The sequence below is a fragment of the Aplidium turbinatum genome, chromosome 10 (genome assembly GCF_918807975.1).
Source record: "Aplidium turbinatum chromosome 10, kaAplTurb1.1, whole genome shotgun sequence".
In the NCBI taxonomy this organism is placed as follows: domain Eukaryota; kingdom Metazoa; phylum Chordata; class Ascidiacea; order Aplousobranchia; family Polyclinidae; genus Aplidium; species Aplidium turbinatum.
The window spans coordinates 21332593-21358023 of NC_137481.1; the positions used below are offsets into that span (position 1 = coordinate 21332593).

General features: G+C 37.7%; 1 protein-coding gene and 2 pseudogenes across 1 annotated transcript; 1 reads left to right on the forward strand and 2 right to left on the reverse strand.

Moving 5' to 3' along the window:
- Positions 1-12278: 12278 nt before the first annotated feature.
- On the reverse strand, positions 12279-12378 carry LOC145779179 (U6 spliceosomal RNA; annotated as a pseudogene).
- Positions 12379-16404: 4026 nt separating this feature from the next.
- LOC145779062 (uncharacterized) lies at positions 16405-18948 on the forward strand (annotated as a pseudogene).
- A 1866-nt stretch (positions 18949-20814) lies between these two features.
- Positions 20815-23935, reverse strand: LOC145778819 (fatty acid-binding protein, adipocyte-like). Its single transcript, XM_082590403.1, has 4 exons — positions 23756-23935; positions 23049-23221; positions 22457-22561; positions 20815-21869 (listed from the first exon to the last, which is right to left on the reverse strand). Exons 1-4 carry the CDS (start codon positions 23826-23828, stop codon positions 21819-21821), a joined length of 402 nt encoding a protein of 133 aa, XP_082446529.1. The 5' UTR covers positions 23829-23935; the 3' UTR covers positions 20815-21818.
- Between the last annotated feature and the right edge of the window lie 1496 nt (positions 23936-25431).

Here is a 25431-nt window from a genome sequence, read left to right on the forward strand (position 1 = left end):
TCAAACGAAATTTTATGCGCTTCTTCATCGCGTGTCACACGGCGGTAGCCCAGAACATCACGCAAGCTATTTTATGTGATGACAATGCTCTTGTGAACTGTAAAAAGTTTACCACCTTATGAATACTGGCTTAATTGTTACGCAAATGTTATTCTTTCATCGAATGCTTATTGTTTACCGGTGTCGTTGCGAATATAAATCATCGTGAAAGAAAATACAGTTAAAAAGTGGAATTTACCTGCTATAGATTATCAAACAGAAGGAAAAGTTAGTGTGGTATTTTGCAAAATTTGTAAAGAATTTTATGACGGAAACAAATCGGAATTAGAAAAGCTACGGGGTCAAGTTAAAAAAGTAATACGAAATTAGACAAACGGTTCTTCGGCAGAAAAGAAAAATAATGCTTCTGATCATATGGCATTGCGCGTTCATGAACGGGCAGTTTTGCGTCTTCAAGTATTCCAGTGACGATGCGACAGCTTCATCCTCCCATACAGCGTCTTATGATTCCGATTCTGACAGCTAGTTCTTTATCAAACAGACTCGTGTTTGCTCGCAGTATCCCAGTTGTGCCGAAATTATGTTAGTGTAAACGTAAATCGAGGCAATCATCTCGCAGTGAGATATTAATTTGTCACCGGTACTTGGTTGAACAATTAACGTTATTTTATGATAATTCAAAGTCGCTAGATGTCGAATTAATGTAAAACAAACGTAAATTTCTTCTTGGGCATTGTTACGCAGGCAGCAAAATTCGTTATTTTTGCATTGACTTCACGTCTGTAGACGTTGAATCAATGTAAAAATGATGATTTTTGCTGTCTGGGTACGCAATGTAACCCGCCAGGAAAATTAAATAGATTTGTGCGGACTCGAATGTTGAATCAACCCAAAATTAACTTACTTTTCCCCCTGAGTTATTTAACGTAACAGCGTGCGTATCGCTACTTTTGGTACAGTACATCACTACAAATCAAACAGTGCGGTCGTGACTCGTGATAGACTACTCTAGTATATTTTTCGCTTCTCGTTTTTTCGATTCAACGTCTGCAGACGTTGAATCAATGTAAAAACGACGGGTTTTGCCAGCTGGGTTGTGTGCTTTTGTGAATGCAAATGCAAAATCGCCCATTACGTAATCACAGAAAACCTTTTAGTGGATGGAAGTCAAGTTGCAACCGTGTTTATCTGTCTGCTATTTCTTATACACATTGCAAAACATTTCTGCAAGCTTGAAACAAGTGCATAAGTCAGACATAAATACAAACTTGCAAACACGTTGACAATTAAAGTAGCCTACTTCGGTTATTTTATCTATAAAAGAAACCCGTTGTGTCGAATAGCACAAAACATGTGTGGCGAAATGTTTGATGCCAGGCGTTGGAACTTCGATCAAAGCATTCTCCCGCAGTGTTCAAAATGGCGGCGCTGACGCCTTGGGAGTTTCTCGTGTGAAGCGTCACATTTAGACCTTGCTTTGAAGTACCTGGCGCAAGAAAGTTTACGTAAGTCAGCACTCTTATGATTGCATCACGTGATGCCCCCCCCCGATTGTTCCTCGACCTGACGACGTTTAGTTCTCTCTCAGTTTTTTTTTGCCTTTTTATTTTCCTTTTTTTTTCGTTTTTTTTTTTGTAAGGCACGGCGTTTGTCGAATAGTGATGGCGCGTGTCGAGTGACCTCGTCACCGAAAAAGGCAAAAATCGCAGCCCTGGTTGAGCCAAACAAGCTTTGCAAACTTTTGCATGTGTGGAAATTTGTTTTTATTGAGCTGCTGGTAAAAAGACATAAAAGATGTTGCTGTCGGCTTCGCAGAGAAGCTCAACTATCTGCAAGTAAGCAGATAAAGGTGAATAGCAATAAGTCCTTTGCATTTGCAGCAAAATCTCAAAAGCGGTTGTTTAATTTGCTAACAAGAAAATAAATGGATGCTTGCCTATCAATTATTATTATACTTCCCAAGCAATAATACTTGATTAATTGCAATTATGATGCAACAATGATTTTAACTTTTCTTGTCTGGCTTTTGTCTGTGAGAAATTATCGTCTTCCTTAAGTTTAAACAAAAATTCAAATTAAATCTGAACGATTTCTGTGTGTCTGCGAGCCAAAATAAACTACAGGAGCGGACCATACAAAACGTATTGTGGGCTGGATTTGGCCTGTGGGCCAGACTTTGAACACTCCTGACCTGCGGTATGCAATCTAGTTAGCTCTAAATGCAATGTAGCTGACATAGGCCTAAATGAACCTCGGAAACTTCACATTGTTACTGTACTTAACATGTTGAACAGTTAAAGTCAAAAATTGTTGAACTGGAAAATAATTGCACAATTCTGAATTTAAAGATATTGACTAAACACAAATCTGTTAAGTTGAACTTAAGACAAAACTTGACAGAAAACAGCATTAAAATCCACAGAACTGCAAATAACATTCTGTGCTTCCCAAGGCTGACAGTGACAAGACGTACTAAATAAAAGAATGGCTGTGGCTATATTTACACTATGTAGTGTAATAATAGAAAGTGGCTATTTTTACACAATGAGGTGTTGCCAGAGATGGATTAAAGTTAGGAGGGGTTGAGGAAAGGGCTAGAGTTAGGAATAAGTTCAGGGTTTTGATCTTTTCCCAGGACTAAAAAAATTCCAAATACAAGTTTTTGCTTTCAACAGCTTTAAACGGGCAACACTAAAAGGCGGAAATGCGGAAACGCGGAAATAAGCCAAAATAACTTTAGAATTAAAACAGTCATAGTATTTAATGATCTCACAATTGCTTCTAAATAATATGTTTTAATGATATTTCAACATAAGAAAATGTTTGGTATTGAGTTGTGGCTAAAAATCACATTTCTGCCTTTTTCCTATTTCAATAAATTCCATTAAATTTCGAAATTTACTCCAATAACTGTGGAATTAAAACAGTCAAAGTATTTAATGACCTCACAATTGCTTTTAAACAATATCTTTCAATAATATTTCAACATAAGAAAATGTTTGGTATTGAGTTGTTAAAAATCGCATTTCTGCCTTTTTCCTGCTTAAATAAATTCCTTTCATTTTTCGAAATTTACTCCAATAACTGTAGAATTAAAACAGTCAAAGTATTTACTGACCTCACAATTGCTTCTAAACAATGTCTTTCAATGATATTTCAACATAAAAGTAGGTTCGGGGGTGAGTTATTGTTAAAAATCGCATTTCCGCCTTTTTCCATGTTGCAACATTTCATTCTTTCATGATGAAGTTATCGCTATGTTAAACAATATGGACGCCAAGATCGTATTTCCGCGTTTTCTACATCGGCATTAAATCGCTACTTCTGCGGACAACACCCCATTTTACGCCCGGCTTATTTCCGCGCTTCCGCCTTTTAGTGTTGCCCGCTTTAAACTTTGCTCAAATTAAGGCAGAATTCCTTAGCTGGTAACACTATTGAGGCTACTCTTACACTATCTAGTGTAAATATAGCCACAGCCGTAATAATAGCCTCAATAGTGTTGCCAGATAAGGAATTCTGCCCTAATTTTAGAAAAGTTTAAAGATCAAAACCTTAATCTTATTCCTAACTCTAACCCTTATCTTAACCCTTCCTAACTATAATCCTAACTCTGGCAACACCTGATTGTAACCATGGCATTAAGTGTGGAAAAATAGCCACTTCCTAAAAAAACACTGACCAGTAGGCTACTAAATAAAAGAATACCCCAAAAACCAAAGCTCAAACATTCTCAAATTATGGTTTGAAAAACGTTCTGTAAAAGTAAATAACTAGGGTATTTTTTTTTACTTGAAATCAATTAGATCTGGGCAAGGCTCACCAATCAGCTACAGTATTCTGAGAATTCATGGATCATCTGTCAGTCATTAAATCAATTACGGAATAAAATGGTGAGAACAACATCATAAGGTATTTATAGTTAATATTCAAGCAAAACTTTTCTTTCGGTTGCACATTACTTTCATAATCCTTCTTCAAACAAAAACCATTCTGAATCACAGGCTGGACTAGGTTCGTTTCAGCACTTGAGTAGCCACTAGCCTGCCCTATCGTAGTTCCTCATGAGCGGATGGTGCTCCTCCATCCGGGAATTCCCCTTTTTGAATTGTGACGAAATGAAAAATTAAATCTGTTGATTTTATTTTTATGGACATGGTGATTGGGCGTTGGGGAATCGTTATCGATTATGTTAATCTTAATTTTTCTGTTTCTGACGAGAAGAGAGTTTTTGCACTGTGATATCAAGCACGCTAGGGCCTAATGAGAGTAGTTTAAGCTACATGAAATGTGGGAAAGTGTGGCACCTATTAGACATGAGGAGTTGGGGACCAATCGAACAGCAACTTTTTCTGTTGTCAGGTGTTTTTTTCGCGCCAATATTTCTGTAACGTATAGCCTAATTCATATTTTAATTTTCACCAGACTACACGCCTTCATGACCGACCAGAAAAAAGTACTGGGTGTTTTGTACATTTCACTTGGGAACTTTCTGAAACCTTTGGAAATTCAAACTTAAATTGATTGATCAAAGTTCATTTAAAAAAAATTAGTAACTTACGGTATGCCTGCATTTTATTAGATTTTAAATATAGGCCTATCTCTATTTTTGCTCACTTTATCTTCTTTTGACTTCACCAATAATCCAAAAGGGTGCGTGTAGTGTGATAAAATAATCACAAAAGTAGCGCACCGTATCACACTAAATTGGAAAATGCAAGTTTGTTACGTTTAAATTGACAGAACTTGAGTTTGCCAATTTAGTGTAATGCTGTCCACTTTTTTATCGATAAGTTAACGTGTATCAGTCGACTAGACAGTAGATTCACCAATTAGACTTTAAAGAACATCATGAGCTATTGAGCTTATAATACTCCGTGTAATAGCCTACGGACCGGTAGGCCTAGCCCTAGCCTACTCATTACAATAGGCTATAAAATAGGCTATGTGAACGATACAATGAAAGAAATAAACAAACTAATCAAAGAAATTGAGACAAGCTACAAAGAGGTTGACTGTTAACATGGTCGCTATTGGAACCGGGCAGATCCTCATCCTTATCATGGTAGCCAGTAGCGGCGCCACAGGGGGGACTGGGGTGGACATGTCCACCCCACTTCTATTTATGGTCAATTTTGTAATTCGTCGAGATCCGATGAGAAAACTTGGGGGGTGTATGCAGGGGGTTAGGGGGGCCTAGTGACTGCGTCATAAATTAATTTCAACTTCTTACTTATGAATAATTACTGTTGCAGCATTGACATACGAAGAAATAAAGAATCTTCATGGTTATCGCTCTATTGTATTGATTGATTGTAGTCTAATTTTACCATTTTGAGGTGATGGCTTTTATCACAGCTGAGACACAAGCTTTGTAAGACCTAATAGGCAAAGGTTTTGATGGGGCCACCAACATGTCAGGCAAGGATGAAGGTGCACAGCAACACCTAATTGCAGCGGGTGCCAAACCGTCGGTATATTTTCATTGTTTTGCACACCGACTAAATCTTGCGCTTGGGCACAGTGTTGAAAATGTAGCGACAGTCAAAACAATTGGTAAAATCTACAACTTTATGGACTGTTCTCCCAAGATACATTTTTTGTATAAAGAGCATTTTAAAAAGGATGGAATCACGTCTGGAAAAATTGCATTGCACTCGTTATCTGATAGGCTACTAGATGGTCTCATTGGTCTGCACGTTCAGATGATCTGGATGTTGTTATTAATGTAGCCTATATCCAGCACTGCTGTCAATGTTCCAACAAATGTCAAACGAAGGTAATGGTGTATCTACTGGATGTTTGTTCCGCATCAAGCAAACTGAATTTGTTACTGCTAGTCTAATTCTTCATAAATGCTTTTCGTTAAGTAAACAGGCTTCAGATTATTTAAAAAGTGAAGAAATGGATCTCACCACTGGGGTTGCTGCTATCAACGACTTGACAAGAGCATTTGACTCACTGCGTTCAGAGGAAGATTTTGCAAAATTGGTTTTCAACACATCGCTGTTTGCGGATAGAAATCAAATTACCAGTGAAACCACTTCGCCGACTAAGCGATGCCGCTACCCACCAAGCCATTTCCGAGATGGTCAGATATTATTGATAGGTTGCAACAGTCTTCCGTGGAGTGAATCTGAATCCATTACAGAATAGTTAAGACGAAATTTTTCTTTATCCTTTGACAGAATGCTGAATGAACTTAAAAAGCGTTAGGCTACTCGGATCAAACATGTGAATTAATGTCAAATGCAGCTGCATTTTATTACACGCACATGCCTCCATCAAATTTGCCTAAAGTTGAATATTTAGTCAAATTCTATAATTTCCATGAAAATCAGGTTGGGCAGCTATAAGATCTTCTTTTTTGGGGTCAGCTAATTGCCACAAGTGGAAACTAGAAATTGAAAAACACCAAAGTGGACCGTGTGGTTGTGTCTGCCTTCACTTTTGAAATTGTGTGGACAAAACGATCTTAAATCATTTCTACAGCGATTTGTTTCAAATTATTGCTACTGTTGCTACTTTGCCCATGACTGTGGCATCTTGTGAACGTATCCACAGCAAAATAAGACAATAAACTATTATCTGCGACCTGCCATCATTACAAAGAATTGAACATCTGGTGCAGATCAGCAGTAAGCGAGACATTGCCGACAACACTGGTCCTCAAAAATGGTGAAAGCTTTACAACTGACCTGCGAGCGCAAAATAAAACTTTAGTGCAGTGATTCTTAACCAGTAATGTACGCGCATACAAAAAATATTGACGCCGTCAGCGTTAACGCAAACGTTTGAAAAACCATGCGCCGTATGCGTCAACGTAACTTGGAAAAAAAATGGGCGGCGTCAGCGCATACATTAGCGTAAACTAATTTTGTTTGCTAGGTGCCAAATATTCACACGGTATAAACCAAACCACTCGAAACAAACAAGTTTTATTTTGAATTTCCACGAAGAAACACAAGCATCTGAAAGTGTTCATCAGACATTTTGCTGTGTTTTGGTTCCAATATGTCTTTGCCCATTGAAAACGTTCTTTCAACTGCAGCGCTGGAAGGTATTAGCGTGTTGTAGCGAAAAAAAGACATTAAAAAGTAGCCTATGCGTTGACGCTATGCGCTAAAAAACCGCGAAAACTTTACGGCGTAGCCTCAAGCGCAAACTATCCAAAAAAATGTGGCCGCAAGCGTTAGCGTAAACAAAAAGTCTACGCCGCATACTTGCGGCGTAGAACTTGCGGCGTATACGTAGGCTACATCTCTGTTCTTAACCTATGGCAATGGGTATTATTAGGTACCGGTGATAGCCAGGTTTTTTAAAATTCTGTTTAAGGGGCCACCCAATAAATTTTTATGAAGCCGCCTATCATTGCAGCACCTCCATGACATAAAATAACGACAAGCTTGCTAACATAAAGATCGTAGTTGGCAATTCTATGGACCGCAGAGGAAATGTATGGGAGCGTTTGGCCCCATTCTATTCTTTTGTTCATATTACCTCAAAATATTTTTGTCCACCCCACTCATTTTTGTCTGGCGCCGCCCCTGATGGTAGCACATGAAGTTGGGTGGTTCCTTAGTAAAAAAACAAAACAAATAGGCCTATAGTAGAATTCGCCTATAGTGACACCTGAAGGGACCGCAGAAAAAGTGTCACCATAACCGATCGAAGTGTCACTATAGCCAAATTCTACTCAACTGTTGCGTATGCAAACAGGACTTTACAACAGGTGTCACTATAGGCGAAGTGTCATTATAGCCAAAGTCACTATAGGCGAATTCTACTGTAACTGCATAAGCCTAATACGATATGGACAAAAAACCTAAAAAAATTCCGATGCTAAAACAGAAACTTCATAAAGTTGGCCTTAGAGTAGGCTACCTAGCAGGCTTTCAAAATTGTAGCCTACAGATGAAGAAATGTAGACAAGTAGGCAGGGCCTCCGAGAGAAATCAGCACTGGTCCTGAAACAATACGAAAAATGAGCCCCATAATGTTTTTTAGCAAATATTGCGTTGCATGTTCGTGTTAAGCTGAAATTAGCCTACTTTCCTCAGCATGAAAAGAACTTCGTTCAATGTAAAAATCATAATAACTTAATCACTGGATTAACACTTGCAGCAAAAATGCCATTGAGGCTAACTATTTTGTCTAGAAAGCTTTGTAAACACACAATAGGCATACAGGCAACGAAAATAGTAAACCAAGCATTTAATTCAGGAGTGTCCAAACTTTTTCCCACGCGAGCCAGATTTGATAATAAGTGTTCGCGGGCCAACAGCCACAATAATTTTTCTGAAAACTGCAAGTTGAATTTATATGATTTTTGTGTGTCTGCAGGCCAAAAATAACACATTGTACAACAACAGGCGCGGGCCATACAAAAACGTCTCGTGGGCCGGAGTTGGCCCGCGGCCAGACTTTGGACATCCCTGATTTAATTCAACCCTTTATGGACTTTTTGCAATGCAAAGTTACGGATCACAGCATCAAATAATAAAATGTTGCGTCGTCTGAATTGATGCACAACATGTATAGTTAGGCTTTTCAATCGGTTTTGAGTCATAGATCTACTGGAGCGCAAACAATTCTTAACAAATTTCAGTAATTGTTAAAACCACGTTCTCAAAGTGCAACCGTTGGAGGTAGCTACCGGAACACAAAAAAAAATTATAACAAAACTATTTGGAAAAAACCTTTCGAAAGTTGCAATCAATTATTCCTTGTGTAGAGATTATGGGGTGGTTCGTTCTGGTTTGCAGCTGAAGTTTGCTGTGTGGCTTTCTGTCAAAAGTAGCCTACCAACTCATCCAAAATGTCTTGAAAAATGTCATTGTTGTAGCCTATACCAATGGTTTAAATTTGTCCCACATGCCCGCAACTGCACAACAGACATACGATGAAATTTTCATGGAACTTCAAACTCATCGACGATAATTATTATGTTTTATGTTTGTTGATACATTTGTCAATTCCAACAACTATCGAATCCTTTGCAATGTAAGGTAGAATACATTTCCTTCGAATGATTCAGCTAGTTAAGTGGAGTTATAAAAGCGTTCTGTCCTCAGGAAAAGAAAATCATTTTCTTTTAAATTTATAATTGCCACTGCAGCTTTAGCTTGCGAGTAGTAGCCTACTCTTCTCAGCTTTCTCTTACTTAGATTACAGCTTTAATTTCATTAAATTCGTCAGTGAATCTTGTTTAGGACCGTAATCCACATAATGCAAAGCAGTCACAAATTTAAAACTGCTAGTTGTAGGCTACTTTAGCATTGACTCAGCTTTCGATCAAGCTCTTCTTGGTTCCAACTTGATGCATGAAACGTCTTTAGAGCTTGAATTGCAAAAGGATAATGTAAAGCATTGGGTTTGACTGCACCCTCTCGAAGTCAATTTTCTTTGCAAGATGATAGGACAGCTTTCTTCAGATTTTTTCCTCTGACTGCTGGGCTATAACTTTAAAGATGCCACTAGCTTACATAATCAATTACTCCAAAAATGATAAGACATTTGAACAACGCTGTCTAAAATGATAAGACATTTGAACAACATTATGAATTCCAACTAGATTTAAGCAACAACATACATACACAAAAAACTCAAATAAAGAAAAAACTCACTACCTTCCAAAATCACATCATGAGAAGCATGACCAACAAAAGGCTACTTGACCACACGAAAACAGAAGATCTTCTAACTATGACAAAATTACATCCAATTGCAGAAATAAGTTAATAAAATCAAAAGTTTTAAAACTGTTCGGCCACACTAAAAGATCACAATTCGGAATCAGCAAAGTTTGCACAGAAGGCAAAGTAGAAGGAAAAAGAAAAAGTGGCAGACAACCAAAACAATGGCAAGACAACATCCAATCATGGACCAGACTCAACTTGGCGACACTGGGCGAGTTGGCTCAAAATCGCCACTCTTGGAAGCAAATAGCCTAACTCATGTTGATGCGCATCTGCTGCAGGCGGAGATGATGACTGATGATCCATAAACAAAATCCATAAACATGATCCATAGCCTAAACATGATCCATAAACAAAAAATATACAGGATTTACTTTCTTTAATCGTGCTTGGACTGATACCTTTAACTTTCCCAGATAACTTATGTTGGATAGGCTACAACAGGGGTCACCAACTGGCGGCTCGCGGGCCGCATGCGGCCCGCCACGTTGTATCGCTGTGGCCCGCGGAAGGTATCAGCGTACTAGTATAACCAAAAATACTTTTCTTGAGGAGTTAAAGAGCACGAAGGCAAAAAATACTTTTCGGGAAGCATATTTTCGCTTTGCATACGATTCCACCGACCGACCAATCAGATGATCGTTCTGTGGGGGGGGGGGGGTTGCAGCTATTCCAATGCGATGTCCAGCCACACTGTCCCAGTAGTTGCTTTAAACGTCTGTTTTCGAATTTCGAAAATGTCTGTGAGCAGTAGCGCACTCAGAAAAAAATTTAGGGGGGGGCTAATTCAGAAATGTCGGCTGAGTGATTTGCGACAATAGTGACAGTGACAATAGGCCAATGCTAATCCCTTTGATTAATATTTAAAGGCACTTACAACCCACCGGTTGCCGATACATCAGGATTTGTTCTCTCAATCAAATTAGAAGTTGGCTTAGTGAACCCCATGCTACTAGCACCATCAGCATCCTCATCCAGTGGCGTAGCCAGGAATTTTGGACGGCGTGTTTACCTAAGACGAAATCCAGCGGCGGGGGGTCTGGGGGCCACCCCCAGAAAAATTTGAAAAATTACTTTGAATTTGGTGCATTCTGAGAGCATTTTCAACAAAAATGTGGGTATGAATATTCCTATAAAATGGTGCTTTCCGGTGGCATAGCAAAAGGATAAGATCATGTCTTCTTCGGCATTTTTCGGAAATAAAGCTGAGTCTCTATCTTTTCTTGCTGCTAATTTCTGGCTGAGATATTTGAATGTTTGGTATTGGCATAACTCGCTTTTTTAATGCAGTTTCGTTTAAAACTAGGCAAACTTTGTTTTAAAGACATAAAGAGTTTAAAAGCATCATTCTCAATATGGTGACGTCACACGCGTGCCAAAGAGGGTGTTGAAAGCCCCTAAAAAACCCCTTGGCGACGCCACTGCCTCATCCCTACGTCCACTCTTGCAATCTTCTATAAATTTTGGCTTTTTCGTCATGTATGACAAAATAGAATTAGCTTTCCGTTTGCCAACACAAATAAGTGCGAAAACAACAACTAGCACGAAAACAGTTTCAAACAAAACATTAATTTTGTAGCCTAAACAATAAATTTGATGTGGACGTTTTTCCTACTTACAAAACATTCAAATTCAGTTCGTATTTTCAACTAAAGCCCCAGACGCCTTCGTCTCTCTGCTCAAATGTCTTATACAGTTTTACATGTCCGTGTGATTCGGCATTGACGTACATCGGTATGTCCACAGACATTTGACCACGAGAGTAGGCTACAGGAGCATCTGAACTTTAGAGAGTTAAAGAAAAGTGCCATCAAAGACCATATCATGGAATATTCTTTTTGCTTTGATCGAAAATTCTCTGCCGACTCATTTAAAATTTTGCGCAAAGGCAAATCTCAATTTGACACCAAAATCTAGAAAGCACTTTTAATCAAACGCTACAACCCAAATTTAAACAAACAATTATTTGCTGGAGGCGTGTCCATTCTCTTCAACATTTACTTGATGTATCACGTTTCCTGTGGTGCAAATTTTTTTGTAGTTATTTATGTAGTTGCCTTTTCCTAATGTAATTTTACCTTCTAGAAGTTGAAATTTATTACATTTTTATAAATATTTTCGGATTCCTAAGGAGGGCTTAAGTTAAACCGAAAGCGTTCAACTGTTAAAACTATTTGTAAATATGTAAAATATATTGTTATAATGCTCAGCCCTGTTGTGTCTTATTCATACCTAACCTGTAAGCAAAATATATAAATTGAGAACATGCAAAAACTTCATTTTTAGTGGCGAGTTTGGGGGGGGCTTGAGCCCCCTTAGCCCCATGCTGGGTGCGCTACAGTCTGTGAGCATAGGGTTGCTTATTTTAAGTTTGCAAATGTCATGTAAACACTAGTGTGCGTTTCACCGTTATTGTGTTTCACGAGCAGTGTTCTCTTTATGCAAGTTTTTGTTGGCAAAATAGGTCGGTGTGCCAACTCAATTTATAATAAATTGGCTAAATATTATATATAAATTTAAAGACTTTTTCTGATTGTATTATGAAAATATTTAGCTTAGTACTGCAAAATGTTTTTTTAAAGAAATTTGGAACGCTTCACGATTTTGCGTGTCATCCTTGAGCAGGGACCATGCTAATCTTCTCTGTATCGTGCCAATTGTAGTATATGTAGCCTACTGCCGAAGCAAGTTCTGCAAAATGTTAATCAACAAATTCTTGCAACGCTGATAAGCACCGCAAGTGACAGTTGTCTATAACAAAAGAGAGACGGTTTTATAGCCTCTCACAAAAAGGATGAAAAACCAACTTATTACTTGTTTAAAGGGAAGAATGTACATGAATTACGATAGAATTACGATTTTTGGGTGATTTCCACAAGCATTTGTTTCATGGTGCCTGGTTTCTTTTTCCTTGTTATTGGTGCCTATTTTTCACTGATATGTTTGCAGGTCACTATTGTTGCCTGTATTGCGACGTGTCAAACATTTCCTTGTTTACTGAAATTGTTAATTGCAAGATATCTTTTGTGAAGCGAAGTGACAACACCACTCTTGCTTGTCGATGAATATTCTGATGAAACCACTCGCCTCGCTATAAGTGCGCAAAACAAGTGGCCTCGTTTATTAGGCAATGTTTAAAAAGTCAAAAGCGTTGTAAAAGGAGCTTGGCCTGGCAGTAGCGTTGTTCGATTAATTTGGTTGTTGCGGTCTTCTAACATATATATGAACAACATGTAACGCTGGATACTGGGTACGAAATGCGTTCTTTTCTAGCATAAGAGTCAACCTGCCTAAAATTTTATTAGTGCGGCCCGCCACAGCTCTCCTAAGTGCCAAAGTGGCCCTCATGCAAAAAAGGTTGGTGACCCCTGGGCTACAACATCCTATGCCTGGCCAACGTAGATTTTGAAGTTAAGGTTCAGTTGTCAAGCAAAAATAGTTCCCGCTTAGCTAAAACAGCACCAGTTTTCAAGTTGACACTATCAACCTACAATCGAAACCGTTCAGTGATACAGAAATCATTTCAGCTTCAGCTTTTACGTCTTGAAGCTGTTCAACATCGCCTACCTTAACACGAAAATGATTTGTTCTTGATGAGAACCATCGAGAGTGATATTTACAATGATTGAGAAATACTTGGAACTACGCACTTCATTTAAGAATTTGTTGATTATTTACTTGGTACATTTTTACTTTAGTACTAAAAATGGGCCCCCCTCAAAAGTGCAAAAACAAAAAACGACTCATTTTTCCTTTACAATGTTTTGCTAGGGGGGAAACTGGCCCGACTTCCCCCCCCCTCTCGGAGCCACTGCAAGTAGGTATGAAGTAGCCTACCGTATCCTATTGAATATCAGAAATAAGCTTACATCTGCTTACCAGTTAGGCTACATTGTTTTACATTTAATTTCTGCAGATAACCTACTGAATCGAAGCCAGGGATATCTACAACTACGGGATTGCTAACTCACGTTTAATGACTCAGCAATTTTGTCATAAGCGGGCCGACGGTATTTTTGAACTTTGAAGTGTTTCCACAATTCCTTTGCAAGTTTGCAGTGTGCTGACCAGAGAATTCATAACTCTGTGCTTATTAGATTGTCACTGCAGAATTAGTTTTGTTTCTTGGTTATGATTTAAGTAAAGGGAGTAAATGTAAAGCTTTGTAGTGGTTCTTTGCTTAGATTGGCTGGCTACTAAAATGGTGTGCTAGGCTAGGGGTTCAGCAGAAGCAATATATGCAAGTTAGGATATAAACTTTCCTGCTAACTAGTCAAAAATTTTAAAAACTTGAGTTTAGGCTATTTATAACTATATAGAAACATCTATTTTTGTAATCTGACAATTCAAATAGATTTCCCCCCTTGTCTTTTATGCGGCATTAAATGCCATTAACTTTTTGTATGGTACCGTAGCCTACTACTACAACAATCCTATGCCTGCCCTGGATGTACTAATCGTAGGCTACTCTGCAAAGTTGATGGCAGGTTGCATCAGTACATGCTCACACTATGGGGTTATTAGGCTTACCAATACCAACATTGTTGCTGATTCTCACCAGCTACGGTACGTTGATAATCAAGTGGCTAGGCAAGTTTCACTGAAGGTGCTGACCTGATCACAAGTTTGATTCATGGCAGTAGGTATCACTTGTTTTTATGAATGAGCAGACAGGAAAGGCCAGTTCAGCTTCTGGAGTAGGCCTGGTTAAACTAGACTTCAAGAATTTTGTGTGGCAGTCACCAGTAAAGTGAAACTGTCACTTTACTAAAATTACCGGTAGCCAGTAAAAATATTTCATGACAGCCTACCTTAAAAATATTTACACTGCTTGTACCATTATCGATCCATGTATATTGCTTTCAGCTAAATTGCAGTGTTAAGTTTCTATCTGTATTTAATGTAAACTGAAAGATGGTGTATAAATGTTGTGTACCAGGTTGTAAAACTGGTTATAAAACGAATGACAGTAAAGAGAAAATTGCTTTATATAGGTTTCCTAAAGAACATGAGCTAAAACAAAAATGGATAAAAGTAATTCCGAGGAAAGATTGGATTGTCACAGAGTCATCCAGAGTATGTTCCCTGCATTTTCATGAGAATGACTTTGTAACGGATTCTTGTGATACAAGAATTGATCGAATGGAAGTACGGGGTTCAAGTACATTGCAAAGAAAGCGATTAAAATCTGTTGCAGTTCCTCGTGTTTTTTTGGCTTTACCCCAGTATCTGACAAAGGCAAGTTCTGTGCCTCGCAAAACTGCATCATCTGCATCTGCCAGGTTGAAAAAAGAAAATTCTGTCATTGAACAACAAAATCAAAATCTGTTCCAACAAGAGGTGATCAAAAATTTTGCTTCATTTAAGACAAATATTCAGAATGAAGTATTACCAAGTGGTTATGTCGTTATTTTCAAAGAATCAAATATCCAGTTTCATTATATTGCCATTTCTGAAGACTTCACATTTGCACCCAAACTTCTATCCTCTGTTGTTGTTACTGATGCTTTGGAAGTTCAAGCATATGTGTGTTCTGCAGTCCTGCCTCGCATATAGTTTATAAACATCTCTTCGCTTCTCAATGTTTAACAACCATTTCTGAGCTTACAAATTTACTGGCATTATGTAAATCACTATGCAGCAAGTCATTTGATAGTATAAGTCATACTCAGTTGTTGGAGTTAGCTGCATCATGTCTAGAGCAATGTGCATCCATAGATTTGACCATTTGCAATGAAAACACATGTGTGCCTTTATTAAAATTTATTGTAGAACAAATATCTTTACTCCAAGTACCAAAAAATGCTCGTCGCTATTCCACCAATACTATCACTACTGCATTTTTATGGCAACTGACCAGTTCATCCCTTTATAAAAAAACTACGAAATTTTTTTGTATTGCCTTGTCGAAGCCGTCTTCGTCAGCTTTCTACTGGAATGACTGTTGACTTTGCAAAACTGGATTTGGAATATTTAAGATTACGAACATCTGAATTATCTCAACGGGAACGAATTGTCGTTTTAATGATGGACGAAGTGTATACTGCTCAGCGTGTTGAATATACTAGTGGCTCTTTCATTGGTTTAACTGAAGAAGGTCAGCCTGCAAAAACTGTATTGACATTTATGGTCCAATAAATAAGTGGAAAGTACAAAGATGTTGTTTGTCTCATTCCTGTAGAAAAACTTGACACTAATTTGTTGAAGAGTTGGTTTGAACGTGTGATGCTTGCACTCAATGATATCTTTTTTGTAGTTGCTGTATCTGCAGACAATCATGTCTGTAACAGGTAAGATAACATTTTTCTAATTACATCATAGTACCGGTAGTTTGTTTGGGTACTTACTGCGTAAGCTGTTCATATATATAATTGTTTAAATAAAATATTTTATTATGCTTTCATTCTCATATGCTCGATAGTCTCTTAGATCTCAATGAAATAAAAACTCAAACTTTTGCCTGTTGCATTTGCAACTTTTTATAAACATTGTTTAAAAACAAAGTGACATCTATTGCTGTATATACCATTTTCACCACTTTAAGCTGTACTTTTTGTTTTATAGGAAATTGTTTGTTGATCTGTGTGGTGGAAAGCTTTCGCACAGCATAGAGCATCCATTGAGAAAAGAGGAAAAACTGTTTTTATTTTTTGATTTTACTCATAACCTGAAGAATATTTACAACAATTTTGTAAAAAGGAAAAGGATGTATCTCCCTTGTACTGGCCATGAGCACCTGCTTGGTCAGTCATGTATTGCAGAATTTCATCATTTGTCTCGCCTGTATGCTATGGAAGAAGACAAGGCATTAAAGGTTGCTCACAAACTGAAGAAATCCTCATTAAATCCAAGCAGCATTTCACGGACATCTCCACTACATGCTCTCAGTAGGTGTTTGGTTAGTGGTCTTATAAATGCATTATTGTACAAATGTACAACTTGGTAGAAAATGCATTCAATGTAACTTCTTCAAAAACTTGAAGAACATGTAATCAAGTGCAAATTGTATAATAGTGTTGACCAGATATAGCATTTTAAGATCCTGAGACGAATTGGTAATTTTAAACGTTGATTGGTTAAAATATTTTTTCTTTTTTCCAAATGTAGTTCTTGCAATTTCTATCCGTCTCAAAATTCCATGGTCACACTTCCCATCTTCAGTTATTAAATGTCCAAGATAGGAAAAAGATTTTACTTTTTGTATAATTTCATTGTCAATTATAATTTGGAGTACTACTGGAGTGTCTGATGATTTTGAGATTATTATTGATTTGGTCTTTTTAGCGTTAATTTTCATATTAAATTCTTTACCAATTGGCAATTGAGTTAACATTGTCCACTATTTCTTGAAGATCTTCTTGTGATTCAGCCAACAGAACAGTATCATCAGCATAGCGTAAATTTGTTATGTTCAAGCTATAGCTATATAGCTGGTAATAAATTTTATGTATTTATGTGCAAGGTGTGTGTTTGTGTTCATGCCAATGCTTTACTAGTATTTTTGTGTGACTATTGACTAGTTATTTTTTGGCATGCAGGTGTTTTCAATGAATCAACTGTTCGTGGCTTGGATCATTACAGCACAGCTTGTTCAGCATTTTCAGAAACTGCTTGATATATCAATTTTGTCACCAACATTTGGAAAGTAATGTCTGTTAAAACTTGTTTTAAAGGTATGTACAGTCTATGGAGGTCAAAGAAACAAGCACTATAGTGCAGATAAGCTGAGCCTATGTATAACCCTATAAAATTTTGGTACTTTGTTTAGGAGAGAAGAAAAGAGATCCTATGTTCATTCCATTAAGCATCAGCCATGAGACAAATCATGTTGGGTTGCTTTTTTTGAAAGAAGCAACAAAAATTTTTGAAGAATGGCGTGTTTGTGGAACGGCTGGGCTTTCCAACGAGACATTCACAGCTTGCATTCAGTCCATGGGAGCAGTAGTTGAACTTGCCACCTACCTTCAAACCAATCATGGTTTTGATTATCTGCTTTCAGGCAAGGTTATGTCGGATCCTATTGAAGGCCGCTTTGGCTGGTATAGGCAGGTCAGTTTATATTATTCTGTACTAGTATTATTAGAGATCACTGTATGGTTTGCTAAGGATTCGCTGGTGTTGCTTTTAGTGCGTTACATATATTGAGTTTCATTTTTTGTATACAGGTCAATGGCGGCAATTTCTTTATTTCCGTCAAGCAGCTGCTTTTGGCTGAAAAGAAAATACGTTGCTTAAGTTTGCTACAGCAGCAAACTCTGTTGGCAGCCTCAAGAATTTCTGACATTTTTTCTAATGATGACGATGGTAGTGAAGTTAATGAAGAGCAGGTTTGGCTTGCAGACTTTTTTCTTGGTATTGTATTAGAGGATATGTCAGAATCGGATGCTGCTATTGCCTACTATGTCAGCGGATACATTGCACGCAGCATTGTACGCCGCACGAAGTGCTGTGCTTGCAAGGAGTTGCTAATAAAGGGAGATGATGAGCCTGATTTGAAGAGCTCCATCCCAAATGAGCATAAGCATCTGTTTGAAATGGCTAACCGAGGAGGTTTATGTGAACCGTCTGAATTTTGCTTTGGGACAACTGTACTGGCTGCTCAGTGTTATCAGGCCATCATTAATGATCCTTCTATGATGAGAAAGTTTTTATCTTTAAACAGTCATCAGCGTGCCTTTGTTGATGTAATCAAAAAGATGCTTTGCTCATCAAAGATTCTTGTTAGTTTACTAAATACAAAATGTTCTACTGGGCATTGTAATTTTGACTTAATTGTGCAATGTGCTTTTAATTGTTTTTCAAAAAATCAGCTTAAACGTTTTAACAGTCAACCAACTGTTGATACACCACAACCTAAACTGCTTCGAAAAATCAGAAAACTAACATCAAAAGCTTCTAGTAGCAGCTAATTTTAAGTTGTAGGAAATATGCTTACATATCTTCACATGTCATTTGTATTGAACTTGTATTTTTCATTTTTTTCACACTATATGTATTATGCGTATGATTGTCACCAGACTTCTATCCAGTATTATTTGTGCATAATGTTATAATTCATTGCGATTAAAGGTGGGAAGTACTTTTCCGATACCGCTACTGGTACCAACAATACATTTTGAGCCAAGTATGGAGTATCATACTGAAGTACTTTTCAAAGCTGATTTCAGTCGATGCCGGTACTTTTTCGGCTCTTGCTTAGCTAGCATTATATCCACATTAGCGAGAATGCTTTCAGGTGTTTGGCTCATGAAAGTTGGAATTTACGCAATATTATCACACCTTTCAGGCTCCTCGGTTATCAGTAGTCTGCAGACGAGCTAGTCACTGTCAACGCTTATTTTGGCACTAATGTCTGTGTGTGCTTGGTTATTATACGTCTTTACTGTATTCGCTATTCCAACCACGCCACTGCTCTATTGTGTTTTAGGGTAGTATTTTTATGCTTTATTTTGTGTAACTAAAAGAAAACTATCTGTTTTATTGCTTCATATCTACTGCACACGTTTTAATTTGAATTTATGACTCCTGTTACGATGCATACCCATTTTGTTTTCTCTTATTGCTTACCGTATTCATAATTAACGTTTGTGGTAGAGCTTTCTTTAGCCTGATGGCTACATGCCGACGCAAGTTGAATATTCCATAAATATACGGTTAGTTACATGGTACACTTTTGTACTTGTACATAGATGACTGAGTGCAGTGGCGTTGCCAAAGGGGGTTTAGGGGGTTACAACCCCCCCTTTGGCACGCGTGTGACGTCACAAGAGCGAGTTTTGCCAATACCAAACATTCAAATATCTCAGCCAGGAATTAACAAGGAAAAAACATAGAGACTTAGCTTTATTACCGAAAAATGCCCAAGAAAACATGATCTTATCCTTTTGCTATGCCACTGGACAGCACCATTTTACAGGAATATTTATACCAACATTTTTGTTGAAAATGCTCTCAGAACGCACCAAATTCAAAGTAATTTTTCAAAATTTTCAGGGTGAGTTCCCCCAGACCCCCCGCCGCTGGGTGTCGCCTTTCGCGAAGACAACGTCGGGCTTCGCCCGCCGGCCGTCAACCCCCCCCCCTTTCAAAATTCCTGGCTACGCCACTGACTGAGTGCCTCCTGATTGCATCGTATCTTCACAATGTGGTGATTTTGACGTCGGCCCGCTCCTGTCATAGATATTTTCTAGTTAGCAATCCCGTAGTTGTAGATATCCCTGATCGAAGCTTAATTAACATTCAGCCTAAATTGCAATAAGTTAGCAAATGCAAAAGCTTCCAAAATCGATGATGCTACATTTTATCAGAGATGTACGTATACGCCGTAGACTTGCGGCGTAGACTTTTTGTTTACGCTAACGCTTACGGCCACATTTTTTTGGATATTTGTCGCTTTTTGAGGCTACGCTCTACGCAGTAAAGTTTTTCGCGTTTTTTTTTAGCGTTTTTTTTAGCGTTTTTTAACTTCAACGTATAGGCCTACTTTTTAATGTCTTACTGTAGCTGTTGTTTGAGAGTGTAAAAAGAATGTTTTCAATTGGCAAAGACATAACTTATTGAAACCAAAACGCAGCAAAATGTCAGATGAACACTTTCAGATGCTTGTGTTTTTTCGTGGATATTCAAAATAAAACTTGTTTGTTTCGAGTGGTTTAGCCTATACCGTGTGAATGTTTGGCACCTAGCAAACAAAATGAGTTTACTCTCGTGTATGCGCTGACGCGCCAACTTTTTTTTACAAATTGCCTTGACGCATACGTCGTATGGTTTTTCGAACGTTTGCGTTTACGCTGACGGCGTCAATATTTTTTGTATAGCCTATGCGTAGCCTACATCACTGCATTTTATATTCTAAAAAAAATGTTCAAAATACAACACTAGGCTATACAAAGTTTCTAAACTGGTAAATTGTTGAAAATTCGTGGTAAAATATTAATATTAGATCCTTTATTAGATCCTTATATTAGATCCGCAATATTAGATCCTTTCATGCACGTCTTAAACCATTAAGGTTTTGCCACCTTTTCCTTTTGTTAGTTTTGTTACTGTATTTCTTTTTCACAATATCATTTCTTTTGCATTCTGACAAAAAAAAAAAAAATTGAATTGAATGAAAGGAGAGCAGCCTTGAAATGCGTTGCTCAAGCCCATACCCCAAGAATCGAACCAGCTTCGCTTAAGTTTGAGTCGGACGCGTAGCCTAACCACTGAGCTAACCAACGGGGCGGACATGTTTGTTTTCTATAAACAGAAAACACAGCTGGAGCAAGGTGCTTGAATAGAAAAAGGGGTAGCCTAATTTACGAGGCGTATAAAGATGTCATTTAAGGGGCTCAAAAGACAAGTGTTTAGCTGTGCTTAAGAGATAAACTTCATTTTGTAAAATACGGTTTCCTTAATATTTGAGCAACAAACTATGGTGACAGGAAATAGCTCAGCTACTTTAAAACAAGGTTGGTGTGTTTAAATTTTTCGCTTGATTGTTAGCACCTATTGACTTGTGGCTTCTTCTTTTGTCAGTCAAGGATTCTACGCAAAACAAATAGTTTTTAGATCAGTGGTTTTCAACCTTTTTGGTGGAACGGAACCCAATGCAGCATTCCAAAAGCTCGAGGAACCCTGTTCAATAATTTAATTGCATAAGGCAAAACACAACAATACCAACAAGGCAATGCGAAGTTCCGAGGCCCTACATATATAAAAACAAACCTAATACTGGCAAAACAAAATGATCTCTAACACGTTCACGGCGATTTGACCCACCGGTGTACAAACGATTACACTGCCTGAAAGAACTTCTTGAAGCAAAGAAAACATGTCGACGAAATTAGGCGGGAAAGCAGAAAGTTAAAGCTAATCGCACCACAAGAAAACAATGAAAATTCGGGATCGCAGTGAACGTGGTAAAATGTAGCAAATTTATTAATAGTGGCAAACCTAATCAATGTTTGATTATATTTAAGCAATATGCATATAATAATAAAATAAACTCTCGGATTTGAATGTAAACTTGCGGAACCCCTAGACTTACTGGCGGAACCTTCCTGGTTGAAAACCACTGTTCTAGATTCACAACTGATTTGATTTTAAGCAGTTTGTTGAAGTAACTTTGCTGACTTCTTAAATCCTTTGATAAATTCTCCGACTTGTCACGTTTTCAAAAACAAATTCCTAAAAAACAATAATTTTGAATTGTTACTTTTGAAGTAGGCTAGCGGTATTTCATTGCTTTGCAGTGAATAGCCTACTAAGGTTTTCAATTGCGTTTATTTATTCTATAGAAAATTGTAAGCAACATAATTATGACAACGTTTAAGCAGCATGTCACCAAAGCATGTAGCCAACTACATGCAACCAAGTGGATCAATTGCTTACAGTAGTGCCAATTGCAGCGTAATTGTAATTGAATCTAGTTAATTACACCTTTTTATGTAAGCATCAGGCTAAAACAGGTTGTTAAAACCTACATTGTGAAGTAAGCAACGATCATTCTGCCAAAAGCGAAACTCAAACAATTGCTGAATCTAGTGGAACGGAAAACTAAAACGGAACGAAAACTTATGTAACTGATCGGAGTCTGACCCTGCTGTTGAACATGTTCATTCCTGCGCACAAGCAAGAAACAACCATACACTGCATAATGTTCTAGGTAAAGGTTTTGTTTCTTTTTCTTCTGCTACTGAACACACCCCGAGTGTTTCGGTCGCCTCTTCAGGCCTGCATAAAATCACTGCAATAAAATCGTCAAAAAGTTTTACCATTATAAGGTGGTCTGTATCATCGACGTATCTCGTGATGGTAGTTTGTTTGTTTTCCCATCTTTGAGTGTGGATTAGCTTTTCCCCTTTGAGAATTATCATCGACTGTAAACAATAATGATAGTTTTAAAATTGAGAGTATCAGAAATCTTTGATCTAACACAGAGTGGTCCAAACCCTGGTACGCGGGCCGCATGCGGTACGAGAAGGCCAAACCCTGGTACGAGAAGGCTCCGTGCGGCCTGCGAAAACTTTCAGAATGCCGAATTTCCCAGTGTAAACAAACAATGACTGGAGGCTAGTTTATTGAAAAAACAAAACACAAAAATCCAAATTAATACACGGTTTTCACGTGAGAAAGAGACCGCCGACCACATCATCAATGACTATGCCATCTTCAAGCCACCTAACGGAGTGGAAGGTCTGAGTGTCTTAGATGATGAAACAAAAAACTGGCTGTTCTCTAGTAGTCTCCCACCTTAGTCCAGAAACATCGTGAAACTGCGGTGATAAAAGGATAGACTCTCGGCCCCAGAGGCTCACACGACAACGACGTGAAATTTCAAAGTCTCAGTTCAAATAGTTTTCCCACCTTAGTTTTGCTTCCGTCAGGAATGTCTTCTTGAAATTCCTCACCCAGTTTGCATTTGGTCTCCACAGTTCGCATAGAGCTTACACTTTTGTAAGAAAAGTCCTCTCCATTCAGCGATATGACCGCCTTTGGTTTCACAAACCCGACCATCTTTCGAACGAAAGCGTTCACACCTACACAGCAAGACAATTTTTTTGCATTAGTTTGCATGGACTTGTATGAAAACGTAATGATTGACTGAGGAAACAATGAAGTCCGCCCTTAAACTGAAAAAATTTCTTCTGAAGCTTATTTTAACAATTTCTGGCCTTCGTACAAGCTTTGGATCATTTGTGAATGATTCTTTTCATGGTTTCTCGGAGAGAAAGAGAGATAGAAAGGGAGCGAGCTGTTATTAAAACGAGCTGCTTATCTGCAGGCCACTCTGAACCATCGTTGTTTGATATTGCCGACTCTTCGTTCGCAGATCCAGATGTTTACTGATCGAGTTGTTGGAAAAAGGTACAAACTTTTCCGTTTGTTGCTTTTGATATTTTTGGTGTCTATACCTATCTATAACATTCAAAAATGAGTCAGCATTTTACTTTTAATATTTATAGTTTACGCATTGGGTAGGCCTAATTGCCCTAATACTTTAGCAATAAGTAAGAACACTACAAGTTTCTCAACTAAAAATTTAACATTTTTTGTTGGTAGTATTTTCTTACCTAGCGCTTTCATATATTCGTCGAAGTTCTCAGAAGACAACATCTTCCAACTTCCGTTTAGTTTGCTTGCCATTATTCAGTCTTTTTTGAGCAGACAGGTAAAAGCTGAATGATAACAGGTGATAGGGACTTGCTATTTCATAGAAACTTACAATACACAATTCTAAAAGTTGTTATTGATTATCCAACACACTGAGCCATATTGCTAAACAGATAAGCTGTTACAAAATCATCTGATCACCTTATGAGCCTGGTTCCAATCGTGACGAAGCAATTGACTGAAATAAGAACTATAAAAAGACTGTTTGCGGAAGGACAATTTATCAAACATAACTTTTATTTAAAAATTAAACAAAACGGCTTTTCATCAAAGAAAAAACTATCGCTTTAACAAGGTTTACATTTTAGGATGTGTCTTTTGTAAGCTACAGTGAAGTTCACACGAAATAATGTATCGATTGTTCTGTCGCTGAGCTGTTGTTTCATAGACAGTCTGCAGACGTTCAAAAATGAGACGTCTGCAGACGTTGAAATAATGCAAAAAGGACAGGTTTTGCTATATGGGTCATAGTATCTACTCAATAACTAATTAATACTAAATACTTATACGTTAGCAACGAATAAAACAACTTAACTCAGAAACACAATAAAGTTTAGAATAGGTTACAGCTGTTGCCTGCTGCTCATGTATTGCAGCTGTAAAAAAAGTTGTTCAAAACATCATGTTTGGGCATGGCCTATTTGTGGCGTGTTTGGTTGTGGATTAGGTATTGGACAACGTTTTGCGTAATTTTAATGCATTGTAACATACTGTCATAAACTTTTCAATTGCACCCTGGGAGTAGCCTCTTCATGCGATTGTTAGGTTGTTTTTTTATTGCAGAAGCTGTCACCAATAATCAACGTTACCAAAATTAAAATTAAAATCAAAACTGCACAAGCGATCAACAGTTCATGACCCACAATCCACGCAAAACCCACGAGATAATCGTAACAATTAAGATGTTGATCTACAGATATCCGGCCGTGGTGGCTCTCCACCATCTTCCTCCTGGCTTTCATTGAAGCTCTGAACTCATTGTATTCTTTTCACACCTTTATATCTTCACTACGGCTTGACAAAACTTTTCTAATCATTGACCAAATTTAAATGCTGCATGGTCTGGGCGGCCATCATAATTTTACACTAACAATTTGTGAAAAACTGACAAAAAGGCAAGAAAGCCGGTCTTCATAGTCATACCACGGTCTTTATTTGTACCATGGCCACCTAAAGATACGGCCTGATTTGTCACATTTTGCAGAAATTTCCAGATTTTTTTAACTTTTTGCAAATGTTTAAATAATTTTTTCTAAAAATTATATTTTTACCCATTCTGTACTGTTTTTCCCAGATGACACAATAGGTTTTAATATCCTCAGATGTTAAAAAACAAAGAAAATTTGATTTTGAAGATTTTAGTCAGACTGTTAATTTTTCAATAACAGTCTGATTTAGCGTTTTTCAAGTTACTTTTTTCTCATTTTCTACTGCTTCCCCAAGGCAACAAAAAGATTTTATATCATTAGGAGACAACAAATTGTAAAAAAATTTCAGAAAATGTCAGTCAAACACTAGCAGTAGCTGTATTCAAAATATGCAAAATGTGACAAATCAGGCCGCATCTCCAGGTGGC

What these genes read in the sequence shown, in the direction of transcription:
- LOC145778819 (XM_082590403.1), bottom strand. Translation starts at nt 23,828, where the DNA reads ATGGCAAGCAAACTAAACGGAAGTTGGAAGATGTTGTCTTCTGAGAAC. An exon ending in CGAATATATGAAAGCGCTAG is followed by an intron (nt 23,222 to 23,755) that starts GTAAGAAAATAC and finishes CTTGCTGTGTAG; the next exon opens with GTGTGAACGCTTTCGTTCGA. An exon ending in CTGACGGAAGCAAAACTAAG is followed by an intron (nt 22,562 to 23,048) that starts GTGGGAAAACTA and finishes TATTGTTTACAG; the next exon opens with TCGATGATAATTCTCAAAGG.